At 45.8% G+C, this 22721-nt stretch overlaps 1 protein-coding gene across 1 annotated transcript in view; it reads left to right on the top strand.

Annotated features, from left to right (window-relative positions):
• Positions 1-22721, top strand: part of LOC142213308 (F-actin-uncapping protein LRRC16A-like) — a 293690-nt gene that overhangs the window by 11946 nt on the left and 259023 nt on the right. The window contains exon 2 of the mRNA XM_075281626.1: positions 15934-16106. Coding sequence (XP_075137727.1) covers positions 15934-16106 — 173 coding nt within the window. The remainder of the gene's footprint in view (positions 1-15933; positions 16107-22721) is intronic.

Consider the following 22721-nt stretch of genomic DNA (forward strand, 5'->3'; position numbering starts at 1 on the left):
GACTTTATTTTGCACAACGCGTTTCGAGCATACTGCTCTTTCTCAAGTGCATATGATCAACCTTAAAATTAACAACAACATCCAGAACAGCAATAAATACTTCAAAATTTAGATAAATAGTTAAAATATCCAGTTATACAAAGGCTAAGGATATCCTAATAAGGTCCAGTAAGTTGCTACACTTATGGACTAAGCTAAGATAATTCCTACAGTCTCATTAGATGTGTGAATAATCACATAAAATAGAACTGATAAATGAAATAAACCTTACTAACACAACACAAATAGGAGAGATGATTGCAATCTAAAACATTATTAACTTGTAGGTGAACATAAATAGCTCACTATAGATAAAACATACAGATCAGGCCATGTTGTAAAAAATCCCTCAAGCACTAGATAAAGTGCCAGGGGAGTCACTCAAATCATACTTTTACCATAAACCTTAATGGTTCTGATGGGAGGATATAAACACATAATAAGAATACATGACAAGTAAATAGGAAAACCAGCCTCTGTGCTTACCTTCCCAAGTTGAGGGTTAGTGCTTGAAGTAAACAACAGAGGAAAGCAACAGTAGGTCGACTATTTATACAATAAGCGGCAGGAAGTGACATCACACGGCAGGAAGCCCGTGACCACGTTACCAGTGTAAACACATCCCGGCGTCAGGTATCGGGCAACTGCGCATGCGCGGGCTTATGAGTCCGATACATAGTGCAGTCAGTTAGGAACACAGTTATCGGGTCGCATAGGATACCAGTGACCCGAGTTCAATTCCCATCATACTCCCTAGGACGGGTGACGTCTATATTTAACAACTCAAAACCTGCATCTTAAAAACATAAGAAAGGAAAAAAAAAAAATTAAAAAAAAAATTTTCCCCATAGGCAAAAACACTGGGCAAAAACAATAATACATAAAACACTCCTATGCAAGCCTCAACAGGAAATATCCTATTAGAGATGATAGCAGTAGTCAGAACCTGTTGGGAGCAGCTAGGAGACCCATATCTAATTGGTGCTATTAACATGATAATAAAACTATATAAGATTAAATAAACCAAGCTAAAAATTAGCTGAAAAGTGATTAAGAATGAACTAAAAATAATTAGAAGAGTCTAAAAATTAAAAATTAACCTCAACCCGAGAGATGGTAGGGGCTGGATTATGGCAATGCTGAACTTTATCTAGTAACATCCTCCAGCATTTCATTTAACCCCTTAGGCGCCAGGCAATCAAACTTATAAATCCAAAAGATTTCCCTCTTTTTAAGAACCCCAAATCTGTCATTGACATGAGTAGGAATAAAGTCTATAGGGGTAACTTTGAAGCCAATAAAGCTATTATTATGATGTCTGGCCGCATGTCTCGATACGCTGTGTTTCATATAGCCATTTGCCACATTTGAACGGTGTTTGTTCAACCTATTTCTTAGGGGCATAGTGGTGCGGCCAATATACTGGAGCCCACAAGGGCATTCTAAAAGATATACTATATAAGAGGATGCACAGTTCAGATGGTTAGGGATAGTAAAGGTTTCTTTTGTAACTCTACTTGTAACTTGTTTTACCCCATTAGAGATAGATGAACAGCATTTACACCGTCTCTTGTTACAACGGTAGCTGCCCGTCTGTGTGTGCGAATTGGCCAAGGTAGAGCGTGATTGTTTTTTAAAGGACCTCAACCTACTCGGAGCTAATATACTTTTAAGCGTTCTGGCTCTCCTGAAGGTAAACTTCGGTGCTGGAGGTATAGAGCTTTGTAGGTGGGGATCATTCAAAAGGATCGGCCAATATTTCTTTATTATGGTTCTGATATTTGTATGAGCACCACTGTAGGTCGTTAGGAAGTTACATTTGAACTGTTCCTGGTGCCCCCCTAGCCAAGGGTTTAGACAATCACGTTGGGATAAACTAGCTGCTTTTTTCTGGGCTGCTGCGACAACCGCTTTAGGGTAGCCTTTTTCGTGGAATCTTTTGGACAATGTAAGGCTTTGTTCTTGATAAGTAGATGTTTGTGTACAATTCCGCCTTATGCGTTTGAATTGTCCGTAAGGCACATTCTGCTTCCATTTCCTCAGATGGCAGCTTTTGTAGTCCAAGAATCCGTTGCAGTCAACTTCTTTAAAGAAAGTTCTAGTACTGATTTTCTGGTTGTTGCTCATCAGGACTAAATCCAGATATTCTATTTCAAATGGGCTAGTCTTCCCCGTAAATTTAAGGCCCCAATCGTTCTTATTCAATTCATTCGTAAAAAGATTGAACTCCTCAGCCGTACCGTTCCATATGAAGAGGAGGTCATCAATATATCGTTTATAATAAACCACTCTCAAGGCCCCGTGATCAGATCCATATATAACATCTTTCTCGAATTCGCCCATGTATATGTTAGCATAACTGGGTGCAAATTTCGCACCCATGGCTGTGCCGTGTTTTTGTAAAAAGGTTTTTCCTCCAAACTCGAAGGTATTATGTTCCAATATAAATCGGATTGCTTCTAATAAAAATTCCTGTTGGTGAGGTGGTAGTTTAGAATCACCGGCCAGGGCATTGCTTACTGCCATCAGCCCTTTGTTATGTGGGATGTTGGTGTACAAAGCAGATACATCCAGGGTGGCCCAGATGTATGTATCCTCCCAGCCCTTGTCCAAAATATCAGTGAGAAGATGTGTGGTGTCTCTCAAGTGGGAGGGGAATTGTGTCACCAACGGCTGCAAATGTACATCTACATACTGCGATAAATTCCTTGTTAGGGATTTGAGACCTGAAATGATCGGTCTGCCTGGTGGATCTAGCAGACTCTTATGGATCTTAGGTAAATGGTAGAACAATGACGTGCAGGGATTCGTAACTGTAAGGAACTCTCTCTCTTTCTTACTCAGGATCCCTTTTTCAAAGCCCTTCTTGACCAATAGATTATACGCTGTCAGGTGTTCTTGAGCAGGATCTGTCTGTAAGACCTCATAAAATTCCTCATCTGCCAATAGGCGCCAGGCCTCCTTCAGATAATCAGATTGGGATTGGATCACTATGCCCCCGCCTTTATCGGCGCTTCTGATAACGATTTCACTGTTGGAGCAAAGGGAGCGAAGCGCAAGTCGTTCCTCCTTACTCAAATTGGTTCTGTAGTTCGGACGGCTCGATCCTAAATTCCTGAATTCTGTTGCCACTAAGGCATAGAAAGTCTCTAGATGACTGCCCTTGTGATGGACAGGATAAAAGCTTGACCTAGCTCTTAGATCAGAGTGTGAGACTTCTGAGTAATTTACAGGCGGTGGATCGTTAGAGACCATGGATTTAATCACAGGCAACTTCGGTCTAACTTGTACTGCCCCAGTGTCAGTCTTTTTGATGTTAAAGTGACGAGTAAGTGTGAGTCTTCTCACAAAGTTGTTCAGATCAACGAAGAGTTGGAGGTCATCAATCCTGGACTCAGGACAAAAAGATAAACCCTTACTCAGCAGGCTCTCTTCAGCCTTCGTAAGTTGATAGTTTGACAGGTTGAAGACATTCGTCAGTGTTTGTTCCTTTTTGGACTTGGACTCAATGGTTGCATTTTCAGTAAGTCTACATTTTCTGTTTCTTTTTCCTCCTCGACATCCCATTCGAGTTCTGAATTTTTTCTCTTTAGACTCATCGGGCTGTAATAGTCCGAAATCCTTGTAATGCGAGTGACGAGAGGCAGTTCTTTGACATGCACCGCGCTGACAGGAGTCAACGTGGCAGGAAGGGGTAAAAAAGACTCAGACTCTTCTGTTGTAGTCTTCTTGCTTGGACTGGCAATAGCCTCATCAATCTGAGACATAGTCATGGGTGAATGGTATAAGGAATCATCCATGTCTATAGGGGATGATGGACTGGCTAGGTTACTCAAAAGAACCGAAGGTGTATTAGCCGGTGTGGAAGGAACATCTAATGGTTCATTTGTAGATTGTTTGCTCTTGGTAGGTAGTACTTCAATTCTGGATTGACTGGGATCGGGTGACTCATTTAATGGCTGACCAAATTTGGTGTGTGGAAACCCCAAGGACGTATTCTCAGGTACCAATGGTGTGTGTTGCGTTGAGTCAGTTGTCCCTACCCTAACATGTTCAACCGGCACATGTATACTACTGGTGAGATCAGAGCTACTGGTTCTTGGAGCCCTAGCTATTCTACGGGTACGTGGAGCAGGAATCGGTGGGATAGGACACAAATTGGATGTATTTACCTTAGTATTAGAGGCCATTTTGACAGGCCTTAGACTTTGTGTCTGTCTGGTTCTCATTGGAACTGAGTTTCTAGGAGGGCCCCTCACACCTTGGTTTAGACCTCGGGTTTCCCCCATATGACGAAGACCATTCCTAAGTACCTAAGTATTATAGACGTCACCCGTCCTAGGGAGTATGATGGGAATTGAACTCGGGTCACTGGTATCCTATGCGACCCGATAACTGTGTTCCTAACTGACTGCACTATGTATCGGACTCATAAGCCCGCGCATGCGCAGTTGCCCGATACCTGACGCCGGAATGTGTTTACACTGGTAACGTGGTCACGGGCTTCCTGCCGTGTGATGTCACTTCCTGCCGCTTATTGTATAAATAGTCGACCTACTGTTGCTTTCCTCTGTTGTTTACTTCAAGCACTAACCCTCAACTTGGGAAGGTAAGCACAGAGGCTGGTTTTCCTATTTACTTGTCATGTATTCTTATTATGTGTTTATATCCTCCCATCAGAACCATTAAGGTTTATGGTAAAAGTATGATTTGAGTGACTCCCCTGGCACTTTATCTAGTGCTTGAGGGATTTTTTACAACATGGCCTGATCTGTATGTTTTATCTATAGTGAGCTATTTATGTTCACCTACAAGTTAATAATGTTTTAGATTGCAATCATCTCTCCTATTTGTGTTGTGTTAGTAAGGTTTATTTCATTTATCAGTTCTATTTTATGTGATTATTCACACATCTAATGAGACTGTAGGAATTATCTTAGCTTAGTCCATAAGTGTAGCAACTTACTGGACCTTATTAGGATATCCTTAGCCTTTGTATAACTGGATATTTTAACTATTTATCTAAATTTTGAAGTATTTACTGCTGTTCTGGATGTTGTTGTTAATTTTAAGGTTGATCATATGCACTTGAGAAAGAGCAGTATGCTCGAAACGCGTTGTGCAAAATAAAGTCTTTTCACTGTACCTGGGCGAGCGCGGTTTTCCTTTCATCTTCCACAAGGAGGACGGTCCCTCTTTTGCTTCATGTGTGGGGAGACAAGTCAGTCCACCACGGTAGTTTGCCCAGGGGGTGCCATTAACGTGTCCCATATCTAGGGAAAGTTCTTGAAACAGGGGAGAGTTTTGCATCTTTGCCCTTGCTGCCTCTGGACATCCCTTTGCCTCTACCCACATTTTTTCCCTGCTTAGCTTGCCTCCACATCCACACTGCTTTTGTCCCTAGACATCACCTCAGCCCATGCCTCAGCTTCTATCCCCAGTTTTTGCTGCTTAGCTTCCCTCCACATCCACACTACTTTTGCCCCTAGACATCACCCCAGTCCATGCCTCAGCTTGTACCCCCAGTTTTTGCTGCTTAGCTTGCCTCCACATTCACACTGCTTTTGCCCCTAGATATCACCCCAGTCCATGCCTCAGCTTGTACCCCCAGTTTTTTCTGCTTAGCTTGCCTCCACATCCACACTGCTTTTACCCCTAGACATCACCCCTGCCTCTGCCTCTAGCCATAACTCTGCCACCCCTGGAAACTCATGGTGCAGAAACTTTGAGAGCTGACTTTGAGGAACCCTTGGGTTTTGTAGATGGAACTCCATCAAAGGTCTGTGCAGCTCACACACTCTGGTCAAGATATGGTATGTAGCGTTTCAGCGTGTGTGGACATCAGACAGATGTAGGCCTTGCTGGAGTGTTTTGAGGCTAGCAGCGGCTCCTGTACACTTGCAAAAGTGGGCGCACAAGCGCCGCATTTTCACCAGTAGCTTCGGTACATTTGGTTATGTTTTCAAAAAACGTTGCACCACTAAGTTAGACGTGGGCCAAACATGGAACGTGTTGGAGGCTGGCAAGCCCCATAGCCGCTACCAGGTTCCAGCCATTATCACAGGCGCAAAAATGCCAGGCCCCAGGTGTAGCAGGGAAAAAAACATTGCCATCTCAGCCAGGATGGCATCCCTGACCTCGGAGGCAGTGTGCTGTCCGTCCCCCAAGCTGATGAGCTTCAGCACAGCCTGCTGACGTCTCCCCACGCCAGTGTTTTAGCTTTTGCCGCTAGTAGCTGGGGTGGAAGTAGGCGCAAATATGCCAGGCCCCAGGTGTAGCAGGGAAAAAAAAATGCCATCTCAGCCAGGATGGCATCCTTGACCTCGGAGGCACTGTGCTGTCTGTCCCCCAAGCTGATGAGCTTCAGCACGGCCTGCTGATGTCTCCCCATGCCAGTGTTTTAGCGTTTGCCGCTAGTAGCTGGGGTGGAGGTTTCAGCGTCGTAGTGTTTCAGTCTACTCCTGCCATGAATTTTGGCCTAGGAGAGGAGATAGGGTACCTCAGTTTGCACCCCGGGACCAGACTCCACCACATTCACCCTGCCTGTCCTTAAAGATAAGCAGCATCCCTGACCACAGGCGCTTGTCCAAGTGTCGGTGGTCAAGTGGACCTTGCAGCAAAGCGCGGAACTAAGGGCCCACCTGATGTTGAGTGACACGTGCTGGTGCAAGGCGGGGACGCCACACCGGGAGAAGTTGTGACGGCTAGGGACGGCATAGCGAGGTGCCACAGTTGCCATCAGGTCTGGGAAGGCCGGAGTTTCAACAAGCCGGAACGCCAACATCTCCTGGGCCAGCAGTTTAGCGATGTTGGCGTTCAAGGCTTGCGCAGGTCGGTGGTTAGCGGTGTATTTCTGCCGGCGCTCCAATGTCTGAGAGATGGTGGGTTGTTGTAAAGAAGCACCTGATGGTGTCTTTGATGGTGCAGGAGAAGGAGATAAGACAGGAACAGGGGAGGATGAGGGAGAAGTCAACAAAGTGGCAGAGGCAGATGAAGTGATGTCCTGGCTCGTCCTCTGGAGTGCATCGCGAGCACTGTGAGCAGAGGCAGTGGCATGAACGGCGGGCGACATTTGTCCTGCCGTTGCTGCCTGCCACTGTTTCCAGTGCTTGGATTGCAAATGACGGTGCATTGAAGTGGTGGACAGGCTGCTCTTCTCAGAGCCCCTACTCGATTTCGAGAGGCAAATTGTGCAGACGACACTATATCTGTCCTCAGCGCATTCCTTGAAAAAACTCCACACCTTCGAGAAACGTGCACTCGAGGCGGGAGTTTTTCGGGGATGGGTACATACTGGAACATCTTGGGAGATTCCGGGTGTGGCCTGGCTTCGCCTAAGCTGCTGACATCTACCTCTAGCTACCCTTTTTGGTGCTGCACCTGCCTCAACATCCACACTACTTTCCCAGCTTGACATCCGCCTTGTCCAGGTGGGGTCAGTGTCCTCGTCGTCCACCACCTCCTCTTCCAACTCCTGTCTCACCTCCTCCTCCTGCACAATGCGCATGTCAACTGGCTGCCCTGACAGCAACTGCGTCTCATCGTCGTCGATGAGGGTGGGTTGCTGGTCATCCGCCACCAAATCGACAGGATATGGAGGAGACTCTAGTGTTTGAGCATCTGGACACAGATTCTCGTCTGTTAGGTCCGTGGAATCGCGAAATGGAGGGGCAGGTTGCGGTACAGTCAAAGGAAGGGAGAACAGCTCTGGGGAGCAGGGACAGTTGGGGTTATTGTTCTGGGAAGATTGGGAATTTTGGGTGGAAGGAGGACAAGACTGTTGGGTAAGAGGAGGAGAGGAGTAGAGGCTGACTGGCTGGTGGACAATGTGCTTTAAGCATTATCTGACAGCCATTGCAAGACCTGTTCCTGGTTCTCGGGCCTACTAAGGTTTGTACCATTCAGCCTAGTTAATGTGGAACTTTTGTGCAAAGCGCAGGACTTAGGGCCCACCTGATGTTAAGGGACACACGCTGGTACAAGGCTCAACTCACCCTAAGGGCCAAAAACACTGCTGGTGCAAGGCTCTACTCTTGCCAAGGGCCTCAATCTCTGCTGGTAGCTCAGCTTAAGGTCCTGTAACTTTGTTTGGAAGGGCTCATGTTAAGGGCTAGAAAAGTCAATTTTGGAAGGTCTTACCACATCTCACACACACACACACACACACACACACACACACACACACACACACACACACACACGACAGTTGTGGGTGAGGACTAAAGGATTTTCCATTGCCTATTCCATCTGTGGTTGTCATGGTTTAAAGGGGTGGTTGTTACTGTTTGTTGAGCTTAAATTGGGGGTTGTGTCCATCCATTTGGGGAGTAAAGAAGGTTTCCAGGTATTTTCCCACTTTGATAGAGGTTTTTTGGAATGTGGAAAGTGTGTAGTTGTTAGGCTGTGATGTTGGGGTAATAGAGGGTCTTTGGTGTGTTAGGTGCCCCCAGGCATGCTTCCCCTGCTGTCCCAGTGTCATTCCAGAGGTGTTGGCATCATTTCCTGTGGTGTCATAGTGGACTTGGTGACCCTCCTGAGACGGATTTGGGTTTCCCCCTTAACGAGTATATGTTCCCCATAGACTATAATGGGTTTGAAACTCGTTCCAACACTCGAACAGTGAGCGGCTGTTCGAATCGGATTTCGAACCTTGAACATTTTAGTGTTCGCTCGTCTCTAATCATTACTTAATATAGATTATAAACTCCTTGCGAAGCTGATGGCCAATAGGCTTAATTCTGTTATTGTAGATCAGATCCACCATGACCAGACAGGCTTCATGCCAGGGAAGTCCACATCGGACAACCTCAGGAGGGTTCAGGTAATAACACAATATATACCCTATATATGCTTAATCCAGGTTTCAACAGCGAGTACCCTCCCAAAAAAACTGAGTGGGATACACTTATATTGTCAGTCTATGTACCCTATATATGCTTTATCCAGGATTGAACAGTGTGTACCCACCAAAAGTAAGTGGGGTACATTGAAATGTGTTTGTGTGTTTGGATATTTGGATGTTTGTTCCTCAATCACACCCAAACGGCTGAATGGATTGCTTTGAAATTTCACACACATCTACATATTGGCCACAAAGGATCCATAGGCTACTTTAAACGTGTCTCACCCACCCCAAATCGCCACCTTGACCCTCAAAAGTTGGCTCCGGCTCCACTGTCGGCCCTGAGGTCAGCACAGGTAGTGACACGCAGCTCCGATTGGTGCATGGCGGTGCAGGGGTGGGATAGGGAGACAGCACAGCGGCCCCATAGGTTAGCGCCAAAATGTGGGCGTGGCCAGCGCAAGGACACTTGCCTGAACATGGCGGCTGCCTGCATGTTCCCAACGCTGCTCAGATGCCGGCCAGCCACATATCGCCTAATGCTGGCATTACATACAGCAGCACGACCAGGCCTCAAGCCCACAGCCGCCCGTACCCGCGTACTGTGTGGCCGGGAACAGACAGCACTCACTTTCATGTCACTGTCACTACACACAGACATCCCCAGCATATGCAAGGTGAGTGCTGGAGGTTCCGTGATCGCCAGTTTCCTTAGTGGTGGTGGTGGGGGGTTTACAAGAGTTGGTGTGTAGGGGGCTGGGGGGGGGGGGGGAAGAGCCGCTGGGTAGGAGAAAGAGGGGGGGTGGGGTTGGTGGTTTAGGGGAGCTGCTGGGAGTTAGGGAGGGGACCTGGAGGGGTTTTTTGGTGGGGGGGTTGGGACCAGAGGGCCGAGGGTGAGTAGGAGGGAGGCTGATTGCACAGGTTAAAGGGGGAGGTGGGTGGGTGACTGGGGTCACGGGTGGTGGTGGGGGCAGGGGGGAGATGTGGAAGGTGACTGTAGGCTCTGAGGGGGTGAGGGGGTGAGGGTGGTAGATAAAGGGAGAGCAGGGGGCGTGGGTGGGTGCTAGGGGGGTAGCCAGGGCCAGAGCAGCAGGGCTGTGGGGTCCCGCCACATGGTTCGCGCAAGGAAGGGGGGTTTGCAGACGAAGTCGCGGGTATAGCTAGTATCCTATATACGCTTAATCCAGGTTTCAACAATGTGTACCTCACCAAAACTAAGTGGGATACTCTGAAATTGTCAGCCCATATACCCTGTATACGCTTAATCTAGGTTTCACCAGTGTGTACACCTAAAGAGTAAGTGGGATACACTGAAATTGTCAGCATATATACCCTATATACGCTTAATCCAGGTTTCAACAGTGTGTACCCCACCAAAACTAAGTGGGATACAATGAAATTGTCAGCCTATATACCCTATATATGCTTAATCCAAGTTTCAACAGTGTGTACTCCCCCCAACACTAAGTGGAATACACTTTGTCAGTCTATATACTCTATATACGCTTAATCCAGGTTGTAACGGTGTGTATCCCCCCAAAACTAAGTGGAATACACTGAAATTGTAAGCCTATATATTCTTTATACGCTTAATCCAGTTTGTAACAGTGTGTACCCCACCAAAGCTAAGTGGGATACACTGAAATTGTCGGCCTATATACCCTATATACGTTTAATCCAGGTTTCAACAGTGTGTACCCCACCAAAACTAAGTGGGATACACTGAAATTGTCAGCCTATATATTCTTTATACGCTTAATTCTTTGAGGGGTGCAGTTTTCAAAATGGGGTCACTCCTTTGGCAAATCCACTTTTCTGGTACCTTGCAGGCTCTAAAAACATGACATGGCATCCAGATACCAAACATCTGAATCTGTACTCCAAAATCTGCATAGTGCTCCTTCCCTTCTGTGCCCTTCTGTGTGCCCAAACTGCAGTTTATGCCACATGTATGACACTGGTGTACCCCGAATAACGGACGTAATGTCACATGTGGGTGTAAACTGATATTAGGGCACAGGTGGATACAGAAGGGAAGAAGGGTTATTTGGTTTTTGGAGCACAGACGGTTTGGTTTTTGGATGCCATGACACTTTTGCAGAGCTGGAACGTCAGTAAAGTGGAATCCCCTGAAATGAGACCTTATTTTGGAAACTACAATCCTGAAGGATTTATCCAGGAGTACAGAGAGCATTTTTAACTCCCAAATGTTGCTATAACTTATTATTCATAAATGAATACGAAGCTGATTGTGAGAAGTGAATGACCATTTTTCCAGGAATCCGTCATTCCAGTGTGTAATATGTGCCCGACTTGTATCAGAGATGAACGCTCTAAAAGCTGTTGTGCCCGGGATACCCGCTTAACATTTTTTGGAGTATGTATCTCTGCTGTTAGGCACAACATATTGGGCACTGAAATGGCGAATCTCTGGAAAAATTTCATTTTTAACTTCTCATTACCAGCTGCAATTTCATTTCTGGAAACTAAATAAATGCAACACTCAAGGGTTAAAAACTAAGAGATACAGATTAGACATTAGGAAAAACTTTCTGACAGTGAGGGTAGTGAGAGAGTGGAATAGGCTGCCACGGGAGGTGGTGGGCGCTCCATCAATGGAAATCTTCAAGCAGAATCTGGATAAACATATAGCTGGGATGATATAGGAAAACCTGCACTTGCAGGGGGTTGGAGCCGATGGCCCTTGAGGTCCCTTCCAACTCTACCATAAGATAAGATAAGATAAGAAAAATGCTCACTACGCTACTTGATAAATCCCATCAGTGAGGTAGTGTCCAAATTGGGGTGACATGTTGCGGATACCACTTTATTGGCAATTCAGAGGCTTTGCAAAAGTGGCATGGTGTCCTAAAACCAAACTGTGCTCCAGAAAGCCGGCGGCCATTTTGGGGTAGCCGCTCTTGCAGTTCAATACAGGAGCCAGCCGGCGGCCATTTTGGGGTGGACTCTCTATGCTCCTGTATAGAACTACAAGAGCAAGAGAAGTCAGAAGAGGGGGAGTTGCTGCAGAAAAAGGAGGCGGCGCAGGAAAGAGCTCTGGGCAGCAATGGGGATGCGCTCATCGGTGTTTCAGCACTGGGGCCCGCCCTCATTGCTGCGGAGTGCTCATTTGCATGCCGGTTAAAACCGATATTTCTACGGAACGGAAAGGTAGAAGACGAATAGCCTTTCTTAAGGCTATTCCGACGTGTTCATTAGAAAAAAAGGTAGTTTAATGGTAGAATCCCTTTAAGGTGCAAAACAGGCCAGTCACTAAGGGGTTAAAACATAAAAAAACTATTTAAATTTGGAATGGCCATGATCACACAGACTTGGAGAATAAAGCTAATATAGCATTTTTACCACAGAATGGAAGCCTTCTAAAACGAAACTCAAGAAAAAAAATGGCGGTACTATATATTTTTTTTTTCCCAATTCCCCCTACGCCCAACCAGCAGCACAACTGGGGTATTTCTGCCCCTGTGAGCTGTTAGGACAGGTGGAACTTTTAATTAACTAACAGCTTTAACCTCCTATAAGAGGCTGCAAGACCTCCTCCCCCTTGTGTTTTTTTCTGTCCTGTGCGGACAGGACAGGTGGAGGGGGGAGAGGTGTTGCAGCCTCTTACAGAACACGGCCAAGGCGTCTACTCTCCGGTCTTAGTTCCCAAGTCATCAGGCGGATGGTGGATGATCATCGATCTCAGATACCTGAATCAATTCATCCACAAGGTACGGTTCCGTATGGAAACCATCAGATCGGTGCTTCCCTTCTTGCAGCCCGGAGATCACTTTGTCACCTTGGACCTAAGGGACGCATACCTCCACGTACCTATTTTTCCGGCTCACAGGAAACTTCTAAGAATTGCTGTGTACCTAAACGGAAGGTTGTCTCATTTCCAGTTTACGGCTCTCCCATTCGGCATATCCTCGGCCCCCCACACCTTCACAAAGGTAGTGGCTCCGGTCGCAGCCGCCTTGCACCTCCAAGGGATCTTCATAGTCCTGTATCTAGACGACTGGCTGCTAAAAGCCCGGTCAAAGGAGGTCATTGCCACACAACTAGAGACCACAGTGGCTTTACTAAACAAGCTGGGCTGGCTAGTAAACTGGCAAAAGTCAGTAGTGGTTCCATCCACCCGGATCCAGTTCCTGGGATTTATCTTGGACTCTCTCAGTATGACGATCTCCCTGCCCTCTCCTCGCAAGGAGAAGATTGGTCGAGCAGCTCCTTACCTGTCCATTACCCGGAAGGTTACTATCAGGACGACCATGAAAGTCCTAGGTCTCATGTCCGCCACCATCGAGGCAGTCCCCTGGGCCCTGTGGCACATGCGCCCGTTACAAAGCGAGATCTTGAGAGTCTGGAACCACAGTCCTTCAGGACTTCAGAAGCCTATCCAGTTATCCATCAGTACCCATCGATCACTGGCTTGGTGGTCTCATCTCCAAGATGGGAAGTCCACGGTCCAGACCTCCTGGATCCTGTTGACTACAGATGCCTCCCTCACAGGATGGGGAGCGCATCTAGGGGAGACCCCAGTACAAGGTACATGGAATCGTCTGGAGAAAATGCGCTCATCCAATTGGCGCGAGCTTACGGCAGTTCACCGTGCACTTCTGGCGTTTGCACCCCACCTGCAGGGACAAGCTGTGAAGATAAGGACGGACAACTTAACAGCAGTCCACTACATCAACAAGCGAGGGGGAACCAGATCCCCCTCTCTCCTGCAGGTGACCAACCTAATATTTGCCTGGTCAGAGAAGAATCTGTCCCAGCTGTCGGCAGTTCATATCCAAGATCCTTATTCTTATTCTTAGATCGCTTGAACATCCTTGCGGATCAGCTCAGCAGTGGCCTGGTGACGTCAGGCGAATGGTCCCTGGATCCGGAGATTTTTCACCAGCTCACAGAGATGTGGGGTCTCCCCGAGTTGGATCTGATGTCTACCCAATACAACGCCAAAGTAGAAAGGTTTTGCTCCCTGTACCGGGAAGACAACCCTTTGGCGGTGGATGTCAATACCTTGGAGGTTTAAACGGGCATACGTTTTTCCTCCCATTCCGATGATTCCGAAGGTATTGGCGAAACTCAGGCAGGACCAGATTTCGGCAATAGTGATCAGGTCATTCTGGCCAAAAAGGGCATGGTTTACCCACCTTATTCTGATGAGTTGAGGGAACTACTCTAGGCTTCCATCAGTCCACAACCTGGTAACTCTAAACAGACAGCTCTGCCAGGACCTGGACAGGTTCAACCTCACTGCCTGGAGGTTAACCGTGGCGTATGTGGGGATAGAAGATTGTCCCAGGGAGCGCTAAGGACACTAGCCCATTCAAGAGCGGAGTCAACTAACCGGAGCTACCAGAGGATCGCTTGGATATTCCGAAACTGGTGTGCGGAGAACCAGCGCAACTCCGATAGAAATTCAATTGTAGAATTCCTACAAGACGGCCTGGAGAGGAGGCTATCACCAGCCACCCTGAAGGTTCAAGTTTTAGCTTTGTCCACTCTCCTGGAGACTCGGCTATCACAAGATCCTCTAATCAAGCAATTCCTAAGAGGGGACGCCAGGCTCCGCCCCCAGGTACAACCTCCAGTCCCCCGGTGGGACCTGGCTGCGGTTCTACAGGGGCTCTGCGCTCCCCCCTTTGAACCGTTATCTGAAGTGGATTGGAAATACCTGTCATACAAGGTTACCTTCCTGTTGGCAATAACCTCCGCCAAAAGGGTAGGAGAACTACAGGCCTTAGCGGCCTCGGAACCCTTTATAACCTTTTTCCCATACAGGGTACAGCTGAGGTTTGTCCCAGGATTCTTGCCAAAGGTACACTTCAGAATATCAACCAGGTAATTTCTTTACCGGCCTTCTTTCCCTCCCCCACTTCTGAGTGGGAAGAGAAGATGCACAAGCTGGACTTGGTCAGAGCACTGTGGATCTACCTGGACCGCACAGCCTCCTTCCAGAGATCAGAGAATCTGCTGATCAATATGTTTGGCCACAACAAAGGTGCAAAGCATTGAAGGTGACTCTGTCAAAATGGATCAAGGAGGCTATCACCTGCTCCCTGCGTGCTCAAGACCTTCCGGTACCTGAGTTTGTCCGTGTCCACGCCACCAGAGCGGTGGCAATGTCCTGGGCAGAAAGGCGCTCCCTTTCTTTGGAACAGATATGTGCCGCTGCTTCCTGGAGTTCACAGCTGACCTTCGCCAGGCACTACAGGCTGGATTGGCGTTCGGCGGATTCCACAGCATTCGGACAGTCTGTCTTGGCATCAGCCTGCCAGGATCACCCACCCTAGGGTAATAGTGATACTTGCAAAATCCCCAGTTGTGCTGCTGGTTGGGCATAGGGGGAATGGAAGATTATGAATGATAATCTGTTTTCCCTTAGCCCAAACAGCAGCACAAGGCTCCCTCCCAGATCCTTGTTATTGTATATTTAGTATTATTGTATTTTGTATACTTTGGTACTAATACAAGGGGGAGGAGGTCTTGCAGCCTCTTATAGGAGGTTAAAGCTGTTAGTTATTTAAAAGTTCCACCTGTCCTAACAGCTCACAGGGGCAGAAATACCCCAGTTGTGTTGCTGTTTGAGCTAAGGGAAAACAGAAGATTCATAATCTTCTATTCCATCTCATTCTGAATTTTCTTCCCACTGCCCAGTACCTTGTGGAGATTAATAACTGGTAACATAGTTACATAGTAGATGAGGTTGGATAAAGACATTAGTCCATCAAGTCCAACCTATAACCCTACAATCCCTACAGTGTTGATCCAGGGGAAGGCAAAAAAACAAACAAAAAAACATTTTGAAGTACAATTTGTCACAAAAAAACCCCAAACCCCCATTTGAATATATAAATGGAAAAATTAGAAAGTTGAGGCTTTTGGAATATACAGAGTAAATAAACAAAAACACAAAAACGTAAAATGTCTGTGTCACGTAAGGGTTAATATATTTTATGTATTATATATTGTAACATGATTTTAAATATTTCTTATTTATCTTTTTTTTTTTTTTACACTCTTTTATTGACTATAACTTTTAGATGATTAATTCCCTGTCTCTGGCTGATTCAAGATTAAAGTCAGGAACCAATGTTATCCTGAATGCTCTGAGAAACAGCAACAACCTTACAAAGTTAGATATAAGTGGAAATTCAATGGGAGACACTGGAGCAAATCTTTTGGCAAAATGCTTACATATTAATAGAAAACTCAGGTGAGTGACCATTTTATTTAATATTCATTTGTTTACAGTTCATCACACATCTTAATCATACAGTAATGATCTTACAATGGATTCAAAGTAATGCCCTGTTCACATCTGTATTCTGTCCGCGGAGAGTCTGCATGGAGACCACCCGAACAAGCAAGCGCTGGGCTGTAAAAGTTTGTGAGTTTGTGGGTTTGGATGTTTGTTCCTCAATCACGCAAAACCCGCTCGACCGATTTGGCTGAAAGTTTCCACAAACTTAGTTAATACACCCGATTGCGCAATAGGCTACTTTTCGTCACAATAGCGCACATACGTTTGTGCCAGGACCCCCACAAAACCCAAACTCACACCACCATCTCTGCAATCTCACACACTTTGGACCATAGCAAGCCACAAAATTCATATTGCCCTCTTTAGCCTAGCCCCTAACCCCACACAATCACATATACATATATACATATATACATATACATTACCACTTTGCCCCTCACCTTAACGATACTCCAGGAGGCTCTCTTTAACGCTCCGGAGCAGTCATGTTTGCCGACCCCCACCGCTCTGACAATCCGCAACACCGCCCACCCATGTCAATACCCCTAGGAGGTCTAATAAATGCAAAAAAAAAAGTTTTTAAAAAAAGTAAAAAAAATATAAAAACAAATAAAAAGGATTAAAAATTCAAATCACCCCCCTTTCCCTTGAACACATATAAAAGTAGTTAAAAACTGTGAAACACATACATGTTAGGTATCCCCATGTCCGAAATCACCCACTCTACAAAGTTATACAAATATTTTTCCTGTTCGGTAAACGCTGTAGCGGGAAAAATGGTCAAAAGTGCCAAACCGCCGTTTTTTCACTGGTTTGATTCTGATAAAAATTTGAATAAAAAGTGATCAAAGCAATAACATTTCCCGAAAATGGTAGAACTACAAAGTACACCAAGTCCCGCAAAAAAAGACGCCATACACGCACGCATAAAAAAGTTACGGTTGTTGGAATATGGCGACTTTTCAAAAAAAAATTTTTTAACACAGTTTTGGATTTTTTTAAGGGGTCAAAATGTAAATAAAACCATATAAATTTGGTATCCCCGGAATCGTAACGAAACACAGAATACAGCGGACATGTCATTTTGGTTTCACAGTGAACGCCGTAAAACCAAAGCCCGTAAGAAAGTCGCAGAAATGCATTTTTTCTTCAAATCCACCCCATTCTTAATTTTTTCCCTGCTTCCCAGTACATTATATAGAATAAATAATGGTGGCATCATGAAGAAAAATTTGTCCCAGGAAAAATTAAGACCTCATATGACTCTGGGAGCGGAGAAATAAAAAAGTTATGGGGTTTAGAAGGAGGGGAGTCAAAAACGAAAAACGAAAATCAAAAAATGCCATCGGCGGGAAAGGGTTAACTTCAAATACTTCTGTCCCAAAGTCACTATGTAAAGATTCTCACAACACCGCAGCTCAAATACAAATTAACTTCAACACAAAAGTCTCACGTTGTCATGGGATTTGCATACAATGTGCTAACACACTAGACCCTAATCAGCCAACTACACATTGATGTATATAACAGGTTAGAGAATACATTCCACATGAAATATATATTACACATTGCCTATAGTATAGACTCTAACCATCCCGTGACACACGTATTCTCTGAATTACAGCAAAAACAAGATACAAACTTACATTTCATATCCCATACCTTATACACACTACGAAAACCTTACCCACGCCTGTATATATCCACTTCTACAATCACCGCAGACGAAGTCACAGGTACCAGCTAGTAGACTATAATGGGGTCCATGTGCTTGCCGCTCACTGCCCGCACGAATCATGTCTGCATGATTACCTTATTATATCTCACAAAACTCTGGCAGGTGGAAATCATTATACTTGATAAATTAGCTGTTACTCCAGTCATGTGGATCGCCATGTCACCCTGTGACTCCTTCACTCATGTTAAGGTCCAGTGGCATAACTACCGGGGTAGCAGTGGTAGCGGCTGCCACAAGGCCCGGGACATTAGGCTGCATTGTTTCATTTCTTTCTTAATAGGCCGTTACCGGCCGGGATCGGTAAATAACGCCACGGGCCCGACGCACATAATTATTATACTCGAGCGTCTTTTAAGACCCCAAGTATAATGATCGGAGGTCCAGGGGAGGTAAGGTAACATAAAAAAATGTGTTACCTCTCTGGGCAGGTTCAGGCCTACTTCTGTGACTCTCCCTGACGTCACATGACCGAGTCTGCCTCCCGAGTCATGTAACATCCCGGGTCATGTCACAAAACAGAAAGGTAGACACTAGGGTTGAGCGATCGTGTTCGGAAAAGATCGGATTCCGATCGGCGATCGAGAAAAATTCACGATCTTTTCCGGCGGGATCAAGTTCGGAGGTTAAGTTCCCACAATGCTTGGCTACTGGCCAATCATTGTGGGAACAGCTAACATGACGCCTGAAACTCAGGCACCATGTTAGCTGTGGGCAGAAAGCTCAATGGTTGCCGGCAGCATCATCACACCCCTCTATATAAGGGCAGTGATGATACAGACGCCACCATTTTGCTGCACATACTACCTAGGGTGAGGATCTCAGTGGTAGATAGGGTCAGTGTAGGCAGGTGTTTAGCTGTGATAGTGAGGGTGTTATAGTGCTCAGACTGTACATACCTTTCACAAAAGGCATTCATTCATTTCTGACAACCAGTGGCTGCCTATAATCCAATAGGCAGTCCTGTCCTCAGAGATATATATAGTTACATAGTTACATAGTAGATGAGGTTGGATAAAGACATTAGTCCATCAAGTCCAACCTATAACCCTACAATCCCCTACAGTGTACATATAATTATATATACCTTAGTCAACAAGGTATACGTCCACTCCTGACAACCAGTGGCTGCCTATAATCCAATATGCAGTCCTGTCCTCAGACAGATATATATACATACCTTAGGCAAGAAGGTATACGTCCATTCCTGACAACCAGTGGCTGTTATAATCCAATAGGCAGTCCTGTCCTCAGACAGATATATATACATACCTTAGCCAAGAAGGTATACGTCCATTCCTGACAACCAGTGGCTGTTATAATCCAATAGGCAGTCCTGTCCTCAGACAGATATATATACATACCTTAGCCAAGAAGGTATACGTCCATTCCTAACAACCAGTGGCTGTTATAGTCCAATAGGCAGTTCTGTCCTCAGACAGATATATATATATATATATATATATATATATATATATATATATATATATATATATACACATTTATAAACTATATAAAAAAAAAAAAGTAAAAGGACCCAACAGTCGTGCTCTGGCCAGTGCTCAACCACCTGCCATGAAAGGCAAAAAACAGACGTCAGCATTGCGTGTGTGTGGCGAATCCGGTATTCTGAATGCTGATAAGCCAGTCCACAGACAACTAATTACTTCATATATTGAAGCATCTTCTTCTGGAAGGACTTCCTCCTCATATTCCACTGAACGAAGCTGCTGTGCCAAATGTTCAATGGGGATCCAGTTCACCCCCTTCTAAATTAACCTGTCCAACAAATTTGGCAGAAGCTGAGGGATCTGCTGCATTCAGGGGCGTAACTATCATAGAGGCAGCGGAGGCCTCTATGGTAGCTACAGGGCCCGGGCCATTAGGGGGCCCGGTGACAGCTGCTAACCCTGAGTTTTTGTTTTTTTTTAAATAGGTCGTTAGGGCCCCTATTCACTTGCTGATCCTGGCAGGGCCGGGATCGGCAAGTGACACCACGGGCCCCACAAATGCTATATTTATACTCGGGAGTCTTTGCAGACCCCCGAGTATAATGATCGGGAGAGGTAAGGGAACATAACAAACAGTGTTACTTAACTCTCCACAATCCTGCTAGGCCTACGGCCGGGTCATGTGATGTCTGACGTCATTTCATAAGGACGCCAGCGGAGAAGACAGCGTAGGAGCCGGAGACAGGTAAGAAACACAAATTTTTTATGTTTTTATCCCCCCGGGTCTCCGATTATTATATTCTGGGGTCTGAAAAGACCCCAGAGTATAATAATTGTTTATGGGTGTCCACTATGGGGTATAATACTGTGTGTAGGGGCCAGTATGGGGTATAATACTGTGTGCAGGGGCCAGTATGGGGTATAATACTGTGTGTAGGGGCCACTATGGGGTATAATACTGTGTGCAGGGGCCAGTATGGGGGATAATACTGTGTGCAGGGGACACTATGGGGGATAATACTGTGTACAGGGGCCACTATGGGGGATAATACTGTGTGCAGGGGCCACTATGGGGCATAATACTGTGTGCAGGGGCCACTATGGGGCATAATACTGTGTGCAGGGGCCACTATGGGGCATAATACTGTGTGCAGGGGCCAGTAAGGGACATAATACTGTGTGCAGGGGCCAATATGGGGGATAATACTGTGTGCAGGGGCCACTATGGGGCATAATACTGTGTGCAGGGGCCACTATGGGGCATAATACTGTGTGCAGGGGCCAGTAAAGGACATAATACTGTGTGCAGGGGCCAGTAAGAGACATAATACTGTGTGCAGGGGCCAATATGGGGGATAATACTGTGTGCAGGGGCCACTATGGGGCATAATACTGTGTGCAGGGGCCACTATGGGGCATAATACTGTGTGCAGGGGCCAGTAAGAGACATAATACTGTGTGCAGGGGCCACTATGGGACATAATACTGTGTGCAGGGCTTACTAAGGGACATAATAGAGTGCGGAGGAGGGGGTTGGTCGAGGTCTTCGACGTCGGTGTCGGTTGGGGGGGGGGCATGTCAAAAGTTCGCCACGGGGCCCCGCCATTCCTAGTTACGCCACTGGCTGCATTATTTGATCATTCAATGTCCAAGTTCACAGACATACTGCTGTCATCTGACGATGATGAAACACAAATTCCAGATGCGGCTGCCTTCACCATGTGTTAGTGTGGAAGATTGTTCAGAAGAGCCAGTGGATGATGACTATGTTGACAAAACTTGGTCTCCAAGCGAAGAGCATCAGGGAACTAGTTCTGATGATGAGGTTCAAGTTTGTTTGCCAGTGCCACCAAAACGTCCTCCAATTAATGCACAAATCCCAGTTATAACACGAACACCAATAAAAGCTTCTCCTGCTGGCACTCTGCGACCCAAAGTGCCTAAACGTGCTAACCTGAAAAAGAAAGGCTCCAAACAAACTGTGTGGTTATATTTCACCAAAGATGAAGATGACCCAACGAGGGTGATATGCAAGACTTGCAAGCAGTCACTTAGCCTGCTTCAGTGCAGGTGCAAGACTATATGAAAACGCACATAGACATCTTACCACAAGAGTCTTTCCTGCTGGATTACTGGGTGTCAAAGATGGAAATGTGGCCTGAACTTGCCCAGTATGCTCTGGGGTTACATTCCTGTCCAGCAGCTAGCGTCGTTTCTGAACGACTGTTCAGCACTGCAGGTGGTGTTGTGACGGAGCTTCGGACAAGACTCTCTGCTGACAATGTCGATCGCCTGAGTTTTATAAAAATGAACGAGGCCTGGATTGAGAAGGGCTATAACACACCATTGGCATTATAAAGAAATTGATGTTGTTAAAAAACCTATCATCGATTTTCTGTAGCTCCTCCTGCATATATTTTTTATTTTTTTTAAAGTTACAATTTTTCAGAGCCTCATGTGCTTCAATTTTTAGATTAGAAAACAATGTTTTTATGGCCATTTAAGTCTCTTGCTGTTTCTATGCTTTCTAAGAACTGGTATGTGTTTTTGGGTACTTTTTTTACTTTTAAAAAACGATCTTTAGAAGAAAAAAAAAATCCATAGACCCCCAATGAATTTGAATGGATCCTCCTTCGGGTTGGAAGAACAGACGACAAACTGACGTCCACATTCTGACAAGGATCAAAAATGTTGACCCAATGTGCGGTCAGAGATAGGTAATGGCCCTGCCCATGCTGGCTAGTCCATGTGTCTGTTGTCAAATGCACACATGCACTAACAGATTGCTTTAGGGCACGCTTTATCTGTTGCTTGACATGTTCCTGCAAGTCAGGGACCACCTTTCATGAAAAGTAATGGCGGCTGGGTACAACATATTGGGGCACAGCATAGGCCATGAGGGAGCGAAAAGCCTTTGATTCCACAAAGCGGAAAGGGACCATTTCCAAGGCCAGTAGTTTTGAAATACTAGAGGTAAGCAGCTTAGCATGCTCATGTGTGGCTGGATAGGTTTTTTTTCCTTTCCAATACTTTTTGGAGGGTGGGTTGAATATTAGAGCCAGAAAGAGAGGAACATGTTGGAGCAATTGGCATGCAGAATTCAGATGTGGCTCTTTGGCCAGTGGTTCCTGTAATTCTTTTATACAAATTGCTTGACTGTTGCCCAGCACTGCTGCCTGGCGCACATGAAGTTGGTGTGTACGTGGTACTGGCATTGGACAAGTAGGTTGAAGAACTAGCCAAAGCTCGTGGTGGGCCAACTTTCACAGGCACATCCCTCTTTTGACTTTCTTGTTGATTAAATATTTTAAAAAGTGATGGGTGTACAGATTTCAAATGCCTAGGCATAGCATTTGTATTGAGGTGCCTAGTGTCCTTTTC

The sequence above is a fragment of the Leptodactylus fuscus genome, chromosome 7 (genome assembly GCF_031893055.1).
Source record: "Leptodactylus fuscus isolate aLepFus1 chromosome 7, aLepFus1.hap2, whole genome shotgun sequence".
Lineage (NCBI taxonomy): Eukaryota > Metazoa > Chordata > Amphibia > Anura > Leptodactylidae > Leptodactylus > Leptodactylus fuscus.